This window comes from Sitophilus oryzae, unplaced genomic scaffold, assembly GCF_002938485.1.
Source record: "Sitophilus oryzae breed Bouriz unplaced genomic scaffold, Soryzae_2.0 scaffold_1297_pilon_pilon, whole genome shotgun sequence".
NCBI lineage: Eukaryota > Metazoa > Arthropoda > Insecta > Coleoptera > Curculionidae > Sitophilus > Sitophilus oryzae.
The window spans coordinates 12,103,566-12,123,322 of NW_022145945.1; the positions used below are offsets into that span (position 1 = coordinate 12,103,566).

General features: G+C 32.6%; 1 protein-coding gene across 4 annotated transcripts; it reads right to left on the reverse strand.

The window, feature by feature from the left end:
• Positions 1–215: 215 nt before the first annotated feature.
• On the reverse strand, positions 216–17,079 carry LOC115874800 (translation initiation factor IF-2, mitochondrial). 4 transcript variants are annotated; one of them, XM_030890084.1, is made up of 11 exons: positions 16,644–17,077; positions 16,478–16,592; positions 16,193–16,415; positions 15,739–16,128; positions 15,370–15,663; positions 15,119–15,318; positions 14,893–15,061; positions 14,481–14,787; positions 7,367–7,539; positions 2,744–2,957; positions 216–2,697 (listed from the first exon to the last, which is right to left on the reverse strand). In XM_030890084.1, exons 1-10 carry the CDS (start codon positions 16,730–16,732, stop codon positions 2,785–2,787), a joined length of 2,133 nt encoding a protein of 710 aa, XP_030745944.1. In that variant the 5' UTR covers positions 16,733–17,077; the 3' UTR covers positions 216–2,697; positions 2,744–2,784. The 4 variants fall into 4 exon arrangements, with proteins under 4 accessions (XP_030745944.1, XP_030745943.1, XP_030745945.1 ...); XM_030890083.1 differs by lacking the exon at positions 216–2,697 and having other exon boundaries at positions 2,721–2,957; XM_030890085.1 differs by lacking the exon at positions 216–2,697 and having other exon boundaries at positions 2,721–2,957; positions 16,478–16,578; positions 16,644–17,076.
• Between the last annotated feature and the right edge of the window lie 2,678 nt (positions 17,080–19,757).

The window sequence follows — 19,757 nt, forward strand, 5'->3', positions numbered from 1 at the left end:
TCGATAAGTGCCATTTCCCATATAATTTTACATATAAAATGATAACGATCTTCATTTCATAACCATCGCCGACGCTATTTTTTTTTCGATCATATTGTAGTTATGTAGAAGATACTAATTAATTTTTCTATAATATATTATAAATATGTGTATTACAAATTTAATTTATACAAAATATACATATATTTTAGAATTTATTTAGTTGTCTACTCTATACAAATAATTAGTGCTTTGGCTTAAATTCATTAAAGTTGCTAAGGCTAGACGCACACAGAAAGAGCGAATCTGTTTTTAAGAAGTTTTCGTCTTTTATAAAAACATTATGTTTCTAAGAGTAGCAAAATGTATTGTTTATAATTAGATATGCACGGCAGCAGATACAGAACGCGGGTCGCGACCGCGACTAAATATGATTTAATATAAAACGACAATCTATCGATCGACGTCGATCAGCCTGACTTAGCTCGACTGTGATGACTAAATGTGCCGAAACTTGCCTTGAACCTCGCGAGTGGCCAATGTGCGTTAGCCCATTTAATTTGCAATTGGGTCATCAAATGAAAACAGTTTTAGTCGAAAACATTTTTAACTAAAACTGTTTTACTTTTTCTGTGTGTTCTGTGTTTTCGAGAGAGAATTTTAAGAAATCAGGTTCTTTAATATATGTCTGACTGTCGGTAGACGTTGCGTTTACTTTTGCGCATCACATCTGTATTCAACATCTGCTTACTACTGCTCGTCACAAATTCGCCGTATCACTGTATTTCAGGAACTAAGAAGCCTAGTACAAACATATGTATAGCATATTTAGTTTCAGAATAAAGTAGCAAAGGAATGTGAAAACCGCATCATTGTATCTCTATTCATAAACGAGAAATCCCATAAACACACGAAAATGGAATACCCTGTACAGATGTGATGTGGCAGTAGTCTACAGGTAGCCAAACGGTCCAAACTTTGGTCAGGAGAGCACGGCCGCGTAGCAAAAGATTTATTAAAGTCCAGCTTTCTTAAAATTCTCGTTTTCGCGACGTTGCTAGCTCTTGTACTATTATATTTTTATTAGGATTAAATTAAATTTGTCAAAAAAGTGTCAAAACGTCCGTTATCGTTCGATCTTTCTCCGTTGACGGGCTGTAGTAAAAAATTTACCTCTATGAAATTTACGGATGAAAAGTGGCGCGAAAACGCATGACCTCTTACGGCCGTATTCATAGTCGATCGCCAGCCGCCCACTGGCGGGAGTTGTCCCGAAATTCTTCGTTCTTATTTCAGAGTCGAGCGCTCTCCGAGTAACGCGTGCGCACATCCGTCATATAGAGTAACCGCTCTCTCGCCGGCGGGCGGTTGGATAAGCATTTTTTTTCCGTTTCATAGTCGATCTCCAGGCGAAGGACACGTGCGCAGTTTAAACACCATCCGGTGATTTTCGGCCGGCGACTGGAGCATGTCCTTACCATCTCCGGGCGGCCCGCCAATTTAGTCTGGTTTATTTCTCTAGTTGAAAGAAGCACCAAGCAAACTGAATTAAGTATGGATATTTATAATATTGTGACGATTAACGAGAACGATGACATTCGTATTTTTGTGTGAGGCCATTATTCATTACATTTGAGACATATGAATTCCGTCCGTCTATTTGACCATTTAAATGTTTTATCGTTTTGTTTTTGTTATGTTTATAATTTTTTTATTTTTTCTATTATTTTTACGTTTATTACATTAATTCTCTTTGTAATTTACACAAACTGGAAAAAATATACCAAATCCACAAAACATCAGTCATCTACACAAAACAAAAATAGAGCCAATTTAAAAATATAAATTACTTCTACTCTGGTCATATTTTCCCTTAAAATAATTTTAAAATCCTTAACACAGCACCAATAGGTTAAGCTTAAGGTCTATACAAATTTATAAACGTAATAAAAACGAATCCATAAAACTTTCAAATAACCGAAGAGACCTATGGAATTCCCCATTATGTAAATTATCTTAATATCCTTTTTATTATGACCCAAAAATATACCTAGCCAAAAAAATATGTATGTAAAAAATTGTAAATCTTTTTACTATAAGTGAAGGATTACGAAGATATTATTCATTACTTTAAAACGAATTATAACAAAATAATGGACACATCAATAAAATATTTAAATTACCCAATATCAATAAAATATTTAAATATTTAGAGAATGTTAAAGTTCGTATAACCGATTTTGTGTAGAAAAAGGAAGAAAACATGTTCCCTGTTGTTAAAACTTGTTAAAACTCTTCACCCGAAGTGAAATTTTGTTGGCGACGCGCCGTCATTTTCGCCAGCCAGCGGTGCGCTGGCGGCCGGCTATGAAAGAGCTTTTTTTCTCTCCCGATATCGAAGCGCTCGCCGGAGAAATCTTCGGCGAGCGCTTCTTTTCGGCGGGCGACTGGCGCTCGACTATGAATACGGCCGTTAATCTACAGCTATTACCAATCAGAGCGCCGTCGCGTCGGACCACCGCGCACCGTATCAACGGATAACGGATGCATGAAAATCAAGTTTTTAAACCTCGCGAGTGATCAGACTGCATTAGCTCGTTTAATTTGTCATTGAGGCATCACATGAAAAGTTGTAATTTATAATCAAAATTGTTCCTAACATCTGTAAAGCCATTTTTTTTTCAATTGTGTGGTATAAACTCATAATATATCATAAGACTCGATTAAAGAAAAATACTTCCTAGAAGTGAAATAATTTATTTAACTGTAAAAAATATACAATAAAAAATCTAGTTAAAAAAGACATTAGAATCCAGGATCCCAATCGGTCTTTTGAGGCATCAATTTTTTCTCAAAACATTCTAAAACATCATCTTTTTCAAATTTAATATCTGGATCAGAAAGTTGCAGTCCACACTCTGTGTCAGCTTTAATTACATCAACTTCACTTTTCAAATGTCTCATGGAAGATAAACCACCTGCAAAATAAAGTATATGCAATTCAAACAAAATAAGAAAACAATTTTACGGAAAAAATATCTAAAATTAATAGTAGTTTAAAATGTCACATACATTATTAGACTCCTGTGCATATGCAGAATAAGCTAAATAAGTTGTTTTAGCTCATGATCCAACATATAGAGGAATCGATAAATGTTGGCGTGCGCGTCATCACCAAATCAAATTTCTAACAAATAAAAAATCGTTTGAGACTTACTCTCATATCCTGGTTAAAAAACGGAACGCTGTCGTATGACATAAATGAATTTATTCACTGATTCATGACATGACTGATAAAAAAGGCTTTATGTTGGTAGCCATGGCAAATGTTGAAGGTTGCCATGATATTTTTCTTTGTAAATCTGAGATTTACCATTTTTGATATTTTTTTGTGATCTGACATTTTTTAGTGTTTGGTTTGGTTTGGTTAAATCGTTTGGTCACTTCGATAAATCTGAAATTAAATTTTCGTTTTGTTTACTAAACCTGCGATTTTTATTGCAATAAAATGCGAAAACCACTAAATAGTCGATATCAACAACTTGTCTGATTTATACTCAATTATTATATTATATTTTTTACTGATTTCTTTGATCCTTTTTGTATATTTACAGTTAGCTTATATTATATTTGGGGTCTCATTTAATTAATACAATTCAAATAGTTAAAAATAATATTTTCTATTCACTTATTTTTATTATCACATAATATTTAATAATTTTCCGTATCACATTTTTCAAGAAACATTGAACATAGATATATCTCGTCAGTTATAAACATATGTCCAATTGAGTATAGCTAGAGTATCGACCGGCGGCGGCGCGGCGGAACAAACCTTACCGTCAAAATTTTATTGATAATTTTTAAAAATGTGTGTACTTGTTAATGACCGAATAATTCAAAGTTTGTGTCTACTATGTACCTACAAATATAAATAGTTGACAATGACGTCACACATATAACCTATTTAGCCTTCTTTTTCTCGGGGTCACTGGTAAAGGACATAGAGACAGTAGGCACCATAATATAGTGCCTTCTGGTCTCACAAAAAAGGCAAATAGGCTGCAATATTATGTACTGAGTCCATAAACTCAGTACATAGTATTGCAGCAGATTGCTTTCTTTGCATACTTGTCGATCGTTCTATGCTGTTGGTACATCCACAATCTTTTCAGAATACCCATCAAAAATGACAAGAGAGAAAGAGAATAGGATCTAAGTTGGAGCCGCAAAAAATCATTATCTGAACGTTTTACGATGGCAATTCGATGGAAAAGTTTGGTTGGATTGTAATTATAGTTATGTTTCATATACGTATAATAGTGGAGTGCTTTACGCCCTTATGGGATACAAACCTCGGAATTCATTTACTGTGAATGAATTTTTATAAAACTTTTTGCATTCTATTGTTAATAAGATATATTACAAAGTTTACCCATTTAAATTCGTTGCTTTCACTTTAGTATTTAAATAAACACACATATACAAATGCATACATATAATATGGCTCCGTATTCCGGAAAAGCTCTGTATCAGGATTCTTATTGAGATTTTCACTCCAAACCTTTTACAAAATATGTGTTGTAGTTTGGTAGTTTACATTTCAAAAATATTTTTATAGATATACAGGGTGAGTCAAATACATATCTATATTTGCTTAGTTCAGTGAATTTGCTATGAAATTCCGGTTCCAAAAATACCTTAATACCATAGAGTATACTAAGTGGTTTTTGAATTATGTCCACGTCCATGAGGACGTCAATCTAGACGTCCAGGAACCTTCGTATGAGAACTTGTAAGTTTATCGCTATGAAACCGCCGGCGCCGTTTGCCAGCTTTTCAAATTGATAATGAATTGCACTTAAGAAACGTACATATTAACTAACGGACTATAAGAAGAAGATTAAATGAAGCAAATCTTATGTCAAGAAGGCCTGGGGTGCAACTTTCTTCAAGTTAGCAACCGATCGTTTAGAAGCGATGTCGAAGCCACATCGATACTATGTTCATTGCAAAACTATTGTCGCTCAAATGCTGCGAAATATGGTATCACTATCACACTCTTGCAGACGTGTCTAGACTGTCGCCTCGCCACAAAGCGAGAAATCAGAATATCGCTACGAATCGATGTTGCTACTGACCATAGTGCATCAAGCTACAAATTACTTTGCTATCGCTTTGAAACATGAACAAAGTTGCACCACTGCTTCGGGACTACAACTTACTAGATGTATTGACTAGGCCCAAAAGAAAGGCATGGTCTTAATGTAAAAATTACGAAAAAATGTTAGTGTCTTCTTCAAAAGCAAATATTTCCAACAAAAATAACGGTAATAAGATGAACCAAATAGCAAACCATCGAGAAAGGATGTATCTAGATTATAAAATTATTTTTATATTTCTTGCCGTTTTAACATATTCCACAGGGCGTTTCAAACTTTCAGCAAAATATCAATATTTTGTTTCCCCTCGTATAATTAACAGATGGGGAGTTTCATTTTTAATTTATAAAAAGATACTAAAAAGTCAAATAATTTGGCTACACACTGCTTAAAAATCATCAAAATCGGCCCATTAATACAAAATATATTAACCTTTAAAATATATCAAAGTTTTAAGGTGCGTATTTTCGTGGCGGTGAATGTATTTCAAAAACTAGACATTTTAGCCATATACTTTTTTAATGAAACAAACCTTTATTTTTTTACTAGAATCCAAAAATCAATTAATATATAGGGTGTTCCATTACAAAAAACATAACTTTGATGTGTAACTTTTTTTGGGACACCCTGTAGAACTCTACATAATTTTAGAAAATGCTTTAAATTGACTTACATAAGCTCACAAAATTTCACTTCAATATAAACTTTTGTTCTCCTTGCAAAAACCGAGTCGTATATGACGCGCCACCCTGTATCATTCGATTTCAATCAAAATTTCAGTGATTGGAATATAAGCAAAATAGGTATAGCTTATGCATTAGATTTATTTATTTCAATAAATTTACTTAGAAAAAGAAATAAAAAAAATAAAAAAATTAAGAAGGAAATAATTAAGAATTTACTAAAATTACTAAAATAAAAAATTAAAAGCAACGAAAAAAAATGGGTAAACATTTTAGCATTTTATCTATAAAATACAATACAAAAGGTTTCACATTAATACATTCACAGTAATTGAATTCCGAGGTAAAAGTCTCTGGGCACTCCACTATAAATAAAATATACTCAGCCTCATCTCTAAAAAGTGATGCCCAAACAGCGAAAGAGAAATATGGAATTCTACATAAGTCTATTTCACCTGGATATTCATTTAATTGCGCATGCCAAACCTGAAGAAGTTTTCATTGGTCGGTGTTTTTAAAGGGAAGTGGTTGACAGACAAGTAATAATGTATGATTCATACCAAATAAACTTTTAGTCACATTATTAAGCTTGGCCGGCACATCGTTGACCACTTTTACATATTTTCTTTTAATCAGAATATTTTAGGAAACAAAAATAAATTAATTATAAATATATAAACAGCACTTAAGGGACATATGGGGGTCATTACTACCGCTTTCCCGTTCAAAATATTCTAATAAAGGTGCGTATTCATTATCCGAACGAACGAATGAAAGTGCGGTATATTTAGACGGGGACCGAACGCATGCGGCCGTTCGTGCGTTCGTTCGCTCGACCATCCGTTTCGAGTCGGTACATCAAAGGCGTTCGCCAACAAATGCGTCCGGTCTATGGTCCGGTCTTCTCGTGCGGTTCTATCGTACGGTCCCCGTCCATACCACTAGCGAACATTCGTTCGTTCGTTCGTTCGTTCGTGCGGATAATGAATACGCACCTTAAGGTTGCGATGAGTTTTTTGCAACTGCTATCAAGGTATCTTGTACACTTCGCACTAAAAGAGGTTCTCAAAAGAACAATGTTCGACTGAAAGGTCTGCTATTAAAAATGTTTAAGCTTAAAGTATCACAACACAATTTATTTTATTTATATACACTACATTATTCTACATTTAAACTAGAAACTCATAATACAAAAACAAGGAAAATAAATAAATAAATGTATCAACTTGACATTTTTTACAGCAGAACTACCACCTGAATCGCTAGCGGGAAATTCAAATTGCAGTTAGTCGACCCGGCGCCGAACATGTCCATGGTTGGCAACAATGAATTTAAAAATCGCGCCCTCGATTACGTAACTAGAAGTTTAATTTGTATCGCTTGCATACATATAAAAAAATTGTATATGTATTGTGTCTACCAAACCAAACCAAACCAAATTAACAAATTTTATTTGCGACTTGTCAATAGTCAAAGTAAAAACAGTAGCTGTGGCAACATTGACGTGCACGCCAACTTTTATTAATTTTCCTATAGACTGACCTTCGAAAATAATAGTTCCTTTTCTTATTAATCTATACAGTGCGTCTCTTTTCAAAAACCCTTTTGTACATTTGCATCCAGCTACAGGTACTTTTTTTCTACCTTGATTTATTTCAAACTGTTGTAGTACTTCTGCACTTCCATGTACCATCTCTACTTCCTTTTTAGGCAACCTAAATCAAGAATTAAAAAAAAACACTACATCACCACATATTCAGTAACAAAAAAATCCCTATCTAGGTAATATTTAGCGCTATATTCTGTTGTTACCTTAATGATTCTTTTATTGAATTTAAGCGACAAACGGTTGGAGATATAAATTTATGGACTGCATTTTGCACTGAATCAGTGCAAAGTAAAATATGCCGGTGTTAAGGCTGGTTTTGTATCTTTTTGAAACAGTTGTATGTTGATCAGGCCTTTCCAGTTATTTCTGCCTTCTTACAGAACAAAATATATGGTGTCTAATGTGGAAAATCGATACACGTCGTAAAAATTTAGAGTTACGTTTAGCCAGAGTTAATGTAGCCATTTAGGATAAGACTGGAGATAAGTCATTAATTATTATGAAAATTCGGTTAAAGTAAAAAAAAATCTGATTTGGTTTGGTCAGATTTTTCGACTACAACCAGGGTTGGGTAACAACGCGTAGAAAATTAATTTTCTAGGTGTATGTAGAAAAGTGCCTAGAAAATATAGAATATGTAGAATATTAAGAAGAAAATGTATAAAATCTGAGAACAGGTACAAAATTAATTGTGTATATTTAAGTCATTTTTTCACTTTAGAAGTTTCTATCTTGGTATTTTTGTTAAATTCAATAATTAAAACTGTAATATGTGTGCGCGCGCAATCTCGATATTCAATGACGGTACTATCCCTGAAGATAAGAGACACATTTTATAGAGATGTTTTACATTTAACAAAAAAGTTTTCAATAGTATGATCAGTTTACAGAATAATTCTGTGTAATTCTGTAAACTTTGGTAAGACTCAAACAGGACAATAAAAAAAACATAACATCTAACATAATGAAAGTAAGAACTACAAACTACAATAATTATTATTATACGTATACAGTATGTCCCCGGATTGTCTTCCCAAGAGGAACATCTTTTTATTATTGTCATTTTGAGAAAAATGCATTCTTCATAAAAAATTTGGCTTATTCTGAAATGGTTAATCTCTTATTATACTTTTCGAAATTTCCATATCGTTTTAGAGAAAATTAGAAAAAAAAACATAAAAATATTGTTGAATTTTTTCTAAGCCCTAAGCATGCCCTAAGAATAAAAAGGCGTTTCTATAGTAATATAATTATTTCGATTTCATTCTTTGATAGATGGTTAATATTAATCAGGGGCGGGAAAGTGAAATAGCAAAAGCGGTTCCACCGTTTCCACGGAAACTTCAAATAAAATAGTTCCAGCCTCAGGCGCTAGGTGGTAGTGCAATTAATTTTTAGGTTAAGAAGTTGCTACTAGTTATTGCCACATGGCGTTAAATCAGAATTTTTTTGTAGTTTCCATAGTTTCCAACGGCCATTGTCATACTATTGTCAAATTCTCAAAAATATTGTCGTTGTCATAGCGCCAATCATAATATTATCAAATGATTATCAAAACGTTTTTCAAACTATAATTTGTTATAAGTATGTGTTTTAATTAGACAATTCCTTTTGTTTGTGGCCCTAAAAATATAATGTAAGTCGGCTCTGGTGCACAATAGGTCCCCACGCATTTAACACTTTTTTGGGATTTTTTTGCAAGATTATCTTAAACTGAATATTTTTAAGCATAAAAATTGTTGGATGAATGTGTTTTATCTTTAAAAAGCGGCCAAAAAACGTATTTTAGGTACAGGCGACGGACAGTAAATATGTTAAATTTTCTACACGGATTCAGTAAAAACATCACATATTAGTACTTTATTACCTTATATAGACGTGGAATGATCTAATTTAAGCACAAAAATGTAACGAATCTTCTTTGTAAGCATAAAAATTAAGAAAATATATTTATTTACATCAGCTCAAGCTAGCAATTTTATGACTTTTTCGATTGACAGTTAATCGATCATCGGTATGTCATCTATGGCCTTCGCATAGAATTTGCGACGTTGTCAATAAAATTACTTTATATGATTTTCTTCTGAAATAAAGTTGTTGTGGAGGGACTTAAAACGGTAAGTTATCACTTTAGTGCAACAAAAATTGAACTGTCTAGTAGCTTATTCGTTAGTGTGGATTATTTTAAAGCAATTTCTGAAATAAAATTTGCGGATTTTTCAGGTTCTACGAAAATATAAGTTTTTTTAATATATACTGTTTTTCGACGCGTAATCAATGAAGTTTTGTCATTAGGCTCAATTAGGTTAGCCTGGTTATTTGGAAGGTGGTAATGCATTGGTTAGCCTGGTTATTTGGAGGGTGTTAATGCAATGGTTAGCCTGGTTATTTGGAGGGTGGTAATGCATTGGTTAGCCTGGTTATTTGGAGGGTGTTAATGCATTGGTTAGCCTGGTTATTTGGGGGTGTTAATGCATTGGTTAGCCTGGTTATTTGGAGGGTGGTAATGCATTGGTTAGCATGGTTATTTGGAGGGTGTTAATGCATTGGTTAGCCTGGTTATTTGGGGGTGTTAATGCATTGGTTAGGTTAGGTTAGATAGGCTGGTTATTTGGAGGGTGGTAATGCATTGGTTAGCCTGATTATTTGGAGGGTGTTAATGCATTGGTTAGCCTGGTGATTTGGAGGGTGTTAATGCATTGGTTAGCCTGGTTATTTGGGGGTGTTAATGCATTGGTTAGGTTAGGGTTAGATATTCTGGTTATTTGGAGGGTGGTAATGCATTGGTTAGTCTGGTTATTTGGAGGGTGTTAATGCATTGGTTAGCCTGGTTATTTGGGGGTGTTAATGCATTGGTTAGGTTAGGTTGGTGGGGAGTGTTTGGAAGTACGCAGATCACATCGATTTCGGAATCTTACTGAACAAATCCGGGAAAAATATATTTTTAAACAATTGTGCTAAATACTGTGTAATGATTTTATTGTCAATTTATTTTTATAGTGTTTTTGTTTTGCCTCGTTTATTATATTTTTAATTTTTCGTGTTCTTAAAGTGCGTACTAAATGTAAAAAAAATGAATATAACGTAGAACGTTTTCGTCGATTTTACACAGGGTGAGTATGGCAACACTGTGCGTAACCTTGTATTTTACTGTCTTTATGAAGGTTATAATAGGGAGTTTTCGCATTGAAATGTAGTGAAAATTTGGAATTTTCAATTATTTTTTTTCGTAGAAAAAGTGGTTCATCCAACAATTTTTTTCTTTTAAACCATTCCATTAACTATGGGATCCACATTAAGAATTAAAAAAACCACGATTTCGTGGGGACCTGTTCTGCACAAGACCCATGTAAGTCTTTTATTTTTGCCATCATTTAAGTACCTATTTATATTTACTCCATTTACAAAACTTTGAGCGTATTACGTTGGTCTTGTTTTATTATAATAAACGATGTTTAAATATTTGACATATAAATAAAAACTTTAAATAATAAATAATATTTATACATGTTTGGCTTTAATTTTATTTAATAATTGTATAAATTATACTGCTAAATCTTATTTCTGACACATCACAACGATACTTGTTATTAGTATTGTTGAATTCGTGTAAAAAATAAGATTTAATAATCAAATTTAATTATTTTAGAGTAAAATTCAATAAATCCTCTCATTTAAAAAGCCCGCGCTTCGATCCATTTAAAACAAGCCCTACCCAATAGATGGCGCCACTTCTGTAGGACCATTTTTCAGTATGGCAGAGTCCATTCTTTTTCTAGCTAGGTATATTCTTTGATATTAATTTTGATTAACGTCATATTTTTTGCTGTTAATAGGGAGTTTTCGTTGCTTACAAATTGCAATTCCGGTTAACGCTAATTGACAACTTTGATATTTCAATTTCGATTATCGTATATCGTAACCGTTAACTGCCGATATTTTAGGGACGTTAGCCAAAGCCGTTAACATAGCGGTACGCATGCGCACTAGCGCAGTAGAACACAACGTTGAAAAATATATAGCGATACCCAATAAAGTCATATAAAGCACTTTCAAATCAAACAACAATACAAAAACCAAAAATCAAAACACTACGCTACGGGCTGTGCTCTCAGTCAGCTGTCAGTTTTCGGTTATCGTATCGTAAGTCGGCTCCGAACCGAAAGTCCGAAAACTGTTTTTTATCTGTCAAAATAGCGGTTATGGTTACGTATCCGTTAACCGTACCGTTGAATTTTTTTAAAGCAACGAAAACTCCCTAATGTATCCCATTTTCCGATAACTACTAATATCACCCTTTTCGTAGTAATGAATCTTCTTAAAGCAATGAACTAAATAAATTTTGTGCTTCTTTAACATTTTAAAACAACAAAAAATATGACGTTAATTAAAATTCTATCCACAACTTTGAATAAGAAGACTAAGGAAGGAGCATATCAAAAATCTTAGGTACACCGCGATGGGCCTCAAATATGGCCGACTTAAATTCCGGTTTATCAGTGTCGTTCTAATTTTATTTAAAAAATGTAAAACTATGATGTAGGGTAGACGTGGGGTAGACTCAATAATTTGTTGTTTTATTTTACGTTGTGAATAAATGTTGGTAGTTATTAAAATTGTTATAAAAATACATAATTCTAATAAAAATAGATGTTATAATAAGTATTTATTAACACAAACATCCGATACGCTACTGAAGCAAGTCAAATTAACGTATCTAAATTATTTGACATCTAATCTTTGACAAGTAATAAATAAAAGCTAAAATGCAAGAAAAATATATAATTTAGTTAATTTAAGTGAATTTCATAAATGATCGGTTTACTACACGTATGTATATTATATAGTCACTTACTAGCGAAAAGTTGTTCCATTATTTCACTCAATTTTTGCCGAGATCTACCGCACGCAGCCAAACCAACTATTTTAAAGTCTTTTTCGATAAATCGCGATAGTGTCACTGTTAATTTAAGTTCTGCCACAATTTCCATCTAGATTTACTACCTTTATACAACTATCAGTAGTAGAATAAATAATAAATAACATAAAATAATCTCCGTAAAGACTGACAAATCCACAAAATTTCAAATCAAATTCAAATGTGTCAAATGAATCGTCAAACAGAACTGTCAAGGATCCCCACCCTAGAGAGCTTTTATGGTGGCTTTTCCGCCCACCATGCATGAATACATGGATAGCATTATGCTCCTTCCTTAGTCTTCTTATTCAAAGATCCACAACAATCTATCAAAGAACGAAAACGAAATTATATTACGACAGAAACGCGTTTTGACTTTTAGAACTTCAAAGAAAAAATCTTATTTTTAAGTAGAGCTAAAGTAGAGCTTTTTAAAAATTAATAATTCTATTATTATAGTTTCATTTCAAGAATTTCGTTACCATGACAATTTTAGAAATTTAGCACGTAAACTCATAATAACTGGTAGTTTTTATAAGTATATATATGATCTAGGGTTTTTATAAAGTTTCAATATTTGTCATGGTAACGATTTTCTTTGGAAAAAATTAAAATAGAATAATTTATTCTTTAAATGGATTTAATTTTTTTTATATCTTTTAAATGGATTTACTGAGAAAACCAGAAGGTTTAGGTATAGGAACATGATATATTGTTGAAAACCAATTTTATTTAGGTTACAATTTTTTTAATTAATATACTTCGGCTTGAATTCAAAATAGCAATAATTAGAACGATTTTCTAAAATCGGAAATAATTATTTTTCCTGACCTCCCTGTTTGATATCCAATCAGATTTAGACAGATCAAATATCTCGACTTTCCTTAACCTATAAACCAAATTTTAACTTTCAATATGCCGAATTTATGATTTAACCAGTGCTAAATTTAAGATCACGTTTTTGTCAATTTTACTATATGTATGCCATATATTCCCGGTATATTATTATATACCGGAGACACCCGGTATATAATAATATATCGGGTGTTCCATTTAAAATAACAAAGATGCTACTTAACAAAAACAAAGTTCCATTTAAAATAACAAAGATGCTACTTTTAGTATGAAGCGGCAACACTGTAATGCTGAAAATAATTTAGACAGATGGGGTAGGTCTTTTTATGCAAAAATCCAAATTTTCAAAAAAATCTTATCACCGCTTCTCAATAAAAGTCTAATGTGCCATGTCCGTGAATCACCCTGTATACTATCCATTTGCTAAATAATAAATGACAATTAGAGATTATCGTTATTAGCATATTTCTTGTACTAATCGTTGTGATAAAAGTATTTGAAATAAATATAAACTGAAAAAACGGCGTACAATATACAAAACTAATTTTCTATATCTGGATATGTAAAAAATGTAGAAAATAAATTTTATATGGTAGAATATATAAAATTTTCTACCTACCCAACCCTGACTACAAGGCTACATCTGAGGGTGCATCCACACTATCCTAGAAACGGCGTAACGGCGCAACGACCTTGAATATATTTCCAGTAATTCTATTGGCTGAAAAGTTCATCTGTCAGAAATTTTATCTGTCAAATTCATCTGTCAAAAATTTCAGCCAATAGAATTACTGGAAATCTATTCAAGCTCGTTACTCTGTTTGTAAGATGTGGATGCACCCTGACTAAATAATATGACATATAACCATGGTACAAAGAAAACAAGGTATGATCGATAGCGGCTCCAATTTTGTTAAGTTTGCACATACCACCTGTGACGTCATACGCCCTACAAAAAAATATACATATTGGTCAATTGCTACTAATAAAAAAAGACCTAAAATAGGGAAGAATTAGGACATAACCCCAAAAGTTATGTCAAATCATCGAGCTTGACATTTGAAAAATTATTTTCACATTTTGACATAATCAAATTTCACAGATGACACAATCTGTTTGACAATTTGAAATTGGCGCGCAGAGCTTGCCGACCAATGGTGCCGTTTATCACCTGTGACGTAGTGACCAACCTGCGCAATATCATACCTTGTATTCTTTGAATCATGACATATACGCATATAACTATATCATTCATTCCTGATTGCATACCCTACCTGCTATTTATATCGTCCTTAAAATCCTCTATTAACTTATAAATTACATTATGATGTTTAACAGGTATATTATTTTCTTCTACCAGCGGTTTTAAATTTTGGGGAATGCTAACGTTAAACGCATAAATTACACATTTAAACGTTTTAGCCAGTTCAATGTCAGTTGGGGTTACTGCCCCCACAGCATAATTTACTATATCCAGTTTGCATTCAGGGGAATCATAAGTATCTAGGATCTCCAAAATGGCTTCTAGAGTACCGTCTACATCAGCTCTAACAATAACATTTAAGGATGGATGTTCATTATCTAAAAATTAAGATACACAAATTAACACTGTTGTTTCTTACAAGGTTAGAAAGAGAAATGTATAAATTTAATGTATGTAAATATTTATTACATTATTTAACTTACTTTCTACATACTCAGGCTGTCTTGGTCCTTCCCTTTTTACCTTATATCTCCCTGACAGCCGTTTTAACATTAATTTTTCTTTGTATTCTTTTTCATAGGTATCTCTTTTTTCTTCTATAACTTTTAAATCTTCTTCTACTCTTTTCTTTTCAAGTATTGATTGTCTAAACTATAAGATGTAAAATTTAAAAAAAAACTATCTCTTGTGTGATGTCAATATACCAACTTTAACAACATCTTTAGCATGCTTTTCATTTTCAGCTTCTAGTATTATGTCACCTGCAGAAGGTAAATCTCTCCAACCATCAATTTCAGCAGGATATCCTGGTGGTACATTTTGTAAGTTATTTCCATCAGCATCTTTAATTGTCCTTACTTTAGCCACTGCAGTTCCGGCTACCAAAATATCACCCTTCTTTAAGGTGCCTAATATAATAAGATAATGATTAATAAATATTTTGTAATATATTTTTTTACCTCTCTGGACCACAATTGTACTTAATTTTCCTCTATAAGGATGAACATTGCTTTCAATTACTACAGCCTCAACAGGACCTGTAGGGTCACCACCAACTTGAAGTAGTTCTGCTTGCAAAACCAAAGCTTCAATGAGGTTGTTCAGATTTTTCTTTTTCAGTGCTGAAATAGGAATGCCTTGGGTATCTCCACCCAATTTCTCAAGTTGGATACCCACTTCTAAAAGCATTTGTTCTGTTCTTTCTATGTTAGATTTTGGGGAATCAATTTTATTAATAGCTACAAGAATTGGCACTAAAAGGAAAATAACAATCATCATCTAATTATTTCTATTCAACAATAAAATATATTACTCTTCAATATCTTTACCCTTAGCATTTTTTGCCATCCGTATAGATTCCACTGTTTGCTCCATAACTCCATCATCAGCTGCTACTACTAGTACTACAATATCTGTAACATTCGCACCTCTTGCTCTCATAGATGTAAAAGCAGCATGGCCTGGTGTATCCAAAAAAGTAATTGTTGCACCTGAATCTAACTTGACTAAAAATGCTCCTATATGTTGGGTAATTCCTCCAAACTCTGTTTCAACAACACTAGAATGCCTTAGAGCATCTAAAAGTGTTGTTTTTCCATGATCTACATGTCCCATCACAGTAACTACAGGGGGACGAGGTTGGAGATCCTCTTTATTAGGTGGAGGTCTAGGCTTTAAATCAATTTCTATATTTTCTTCTATCTTATTATTGGGCTTAGCTAAAGAAAAATTAAGGTGATAATACTGTATTAAGAATAAATTGATAGATTTATTGTAAAATACCGACTATCCTAATTCTCTTCCCTCCCCTTCGTATCCCTTCTTGAAGTACTCTAACATCATCTATAATTGTATTAGGGTTTTGTATCTGATTTAAAAATAAATCTTTCACATATTCTATGTCACGTTCCAGTACTCTGGCTAATTCATTTAAAGTAATTCCTCTCCATACATCTACAATTTCTAGTTTAGATTTTGGAGAATACTGAATTATTCTTGGCTGTTTCTATAACATAAATTGTGATACAAAATTAAAAATACAAACCTTTAAAAATAATATATTCTTACTCTTTCTTCGACAGTTTTTCTTCTTTTATACAAATTATTACTGGTATAAACATTTCGGACATAAGACATTATACTGGTTCTTTTTAATTTGCCATGAATTCCTATGTTAGAAAAACTAAAACAATGCTCCATTTGATCTTTAAAATAAATATATTATATAAGTTACCTCTTATTAAACATTAAAAAATAATTGGTGCTATGTTTTCCGACTCTTAAAAATAGTTGAGGGCTTAAAGATTTTGTGAACAAAGCCATTAAAACAACTGGTTTTAATTTTTTTCAGTTACCGAGATACCAAGGCAGCACAGACACAAGCACAGAAGGCAGCAATTTTTTTAAAATTGTAAGGTTATGTTAAAAGTGTTTTCTTTTCATAATTGGTTTTACGGCCCAAACTGCCGGGACTATACGGCCTCGAAAAGTATTTTAGTTAAGTTAACGTCTCCATTTTGCTGCTGGGACTGCTGGGGTAATCTAGACGGTGCCTACTTTGCTTACACGGAATCCGAACCGCGGTCCTCGGCCATATCATGGTCAGCGGCCTACCGACTTGGCGAGACTTGTTTCCAAGGTTCGGAAATAGTTAATTAAGACGAAATTTACCTGATTAACTACGTGTAGTTTTTTTCAAAAACTGCGTGTTTTCCCGTTCATTAACTACATGAAAACTACGTTAATAAACTATGTATTGATATTATGAATAATTTTCCTTTGTATAGGTGTAATCAGGGTTTGGAAGTAGTTAATTAAGACGTAATTTATACCTGATTAACTACGTGTAGTTTTTCTTCAATAACTACGTCTTTTCCCGTTCATTAATTACATGAAAACTACGTTAATAAACTATCTATTGATATTATGAATAATTTTGCTTTGTATGAGGAATCTAAATAATATGATGTGAATGGTTATATTTAAAGCAAAGACATTATAAAGATAGACCGGACATCTCATTCATAAATACTCGTTGGAAGTGTATCAAACATTCCAATGTGTCAAACAAGGACAGAAGAGACAGAGAAGTCTAAAATTTCCGACCCCGGCAACTAGGCGCATTTGGATTGTTCTAATGGCCAGTAGCGTATCGTTTTTTGGAAGGAATTTAATTAGTAAAGTAAAAGTAAAGTAATTAATAAAATTTTTACTCCATATTAATATACTACATTAACACTTTTTCGTCAGATGAGTTTTGTTATATGGTCTAATATAATAATATAATTAATATCCCATATATACTTAAGTTGAAACGTTAGTAGGTAGTTTTCGAAAATCGCTCCAACGTCGATTTTCAATTTAAACTTTCAGTTACTTCTATATAAACTTTCAGTTACTTTTGAATATTTACACGGTGACTCAAGTTTCTGAAACAGTTCTATATTAGGTTTGTGGTTGGTGACTTTTCTGTCAATTTTTTTTCAGAATATGGAGGCAATGGTAAAGCACATTTTAGACATTTTTGTAAACATAGGTGGCCGGAACATATTTTCAAACTAAAGTTGTAGATTTACCATTAAATTTCCATTCCAGAAATACCTAGGATTGCCACCTGTCCTTTTTTGAAAAGGACAGTCTTTTTTGACTTTTTTTGACTTAAAAGTAATTTTTATTTACGTATTTTGCCTGAGAAAATTACCTAGAGCAAACAGAAATATTCTTTTCGTCCAAATTTAATTAGAGATGTTATAAAACTTATAAATAATTTTTTCTTGTTTAGAATAGGCAACATTATTTAGAACTTCCCGTTTAATCTCAAATGATGGTTTAGGTTTTAGTTTTACCTTTTTTGATCTTAAAAAGAACTTTTCAAAATTAGTAATTAGTAACGATTTAGTTAGTTCGCAATCGATAGCTTTCTGTGAAGTACTGTTATTAATAACTTCCTATACCTAAAATGAATATTTAATGAGAAAATTGTGTTTTTTTGAAAATATAAGACAAGATTTGACTTTCGATCTTCTTCTTGTATTATGATGGCTCTGATACGACGCAATTACCTTTTAGTCTCTCAATAGAAGGCATTTATCATTAAAAGTATCAAATCTGTGTGCTACAGTATGGGATTTCTGTCGCATAATATTGAATATTACGTTTATTTACAAACCCATTACTTTTAAAGGTAGCTTCATCAGACAATCAAATTTTAGAAAAATATCTGAATCTTCATGAACTGTATTAAGCATATGTATTGTGGTTTGAATCACCGTGTATGTTGACAAACATATTTTGAAAATGTGCGACAAACCAAAAACGTAATAGGTAAAAAGCTTTTTGGAGGCCTGGGTCACTCTGTATATAGGTATGTATAAAACTAGTAGCCTAAAATTATTTACAATTCGTCCCATTTAAAAAAAAGGTAAACACACCGTACAAATAACTCTAGGAAGAGGTATTTGTACGGTGGTAAAAATTGTTTAAACGAGGCCGAAGGGGCAGATATAATAATGCAATAAAATGTAGAAAAGGGCGGGTAAACACCTACGTATTTGTTGAGCAAAATTCCTTTAGAATATCGTATATAATGACCAAAATATGACGCAATTTTAAGAAAAAAATGTCACTTTCTGGCTTATAATAAAGTTTCAAATGCAACGTTTATATTCAAATTTGTTATGATCTACAACAGTTAAGTAGTAATTGAGTCGAATAATAATTCAATTACCGGCTACTACGTTCCTGTTTTAATAGCTCAAAATTCAACAAATATAATTAGAAATTATTTTAATTGTGAGAGGCTCCCTTGTGGGACGCCTATGTACGGCGATTACGGCGCGGCGGAAACAATACCTACCTGTGAAAAGACAAATTCGGGTAATTTGAGCTTATTTTTCCACACATATGACACTGTCGTACCATATTGAAAATTCGCAGATTCAAAAGTACGTTAAACAAAAGCAAAAACTACTGAAAAACACTGAAAAGTTCACTTCGGACTTGATTCCGACTACAAACACACCGTAAGCTAAACGTAGTACGCTATAACGGACCAATGGTCGTTGCGAGGGGTGGTGGGACGGACGGCTCATTTTCATTCTGGAAGACTAGCAGCGACGTTGCCAATAGTTCTAGACGTTTCAGCACATTAAACAATAAACATGTCCTTTAATAGTAACGCATATATCCTCTGGTTAATCACGCATACATCTTTAAAAATAAACTATTAATTTAATTAAGAAATTGAGATTTATTGATATCCGGTGAAGGTTTTAAAGTCACCTTTTCTACAAATCAAACTAAGCAGATAGGCGCAAATTTGAGATGTGGCAATGTCGCCTTCTCTATC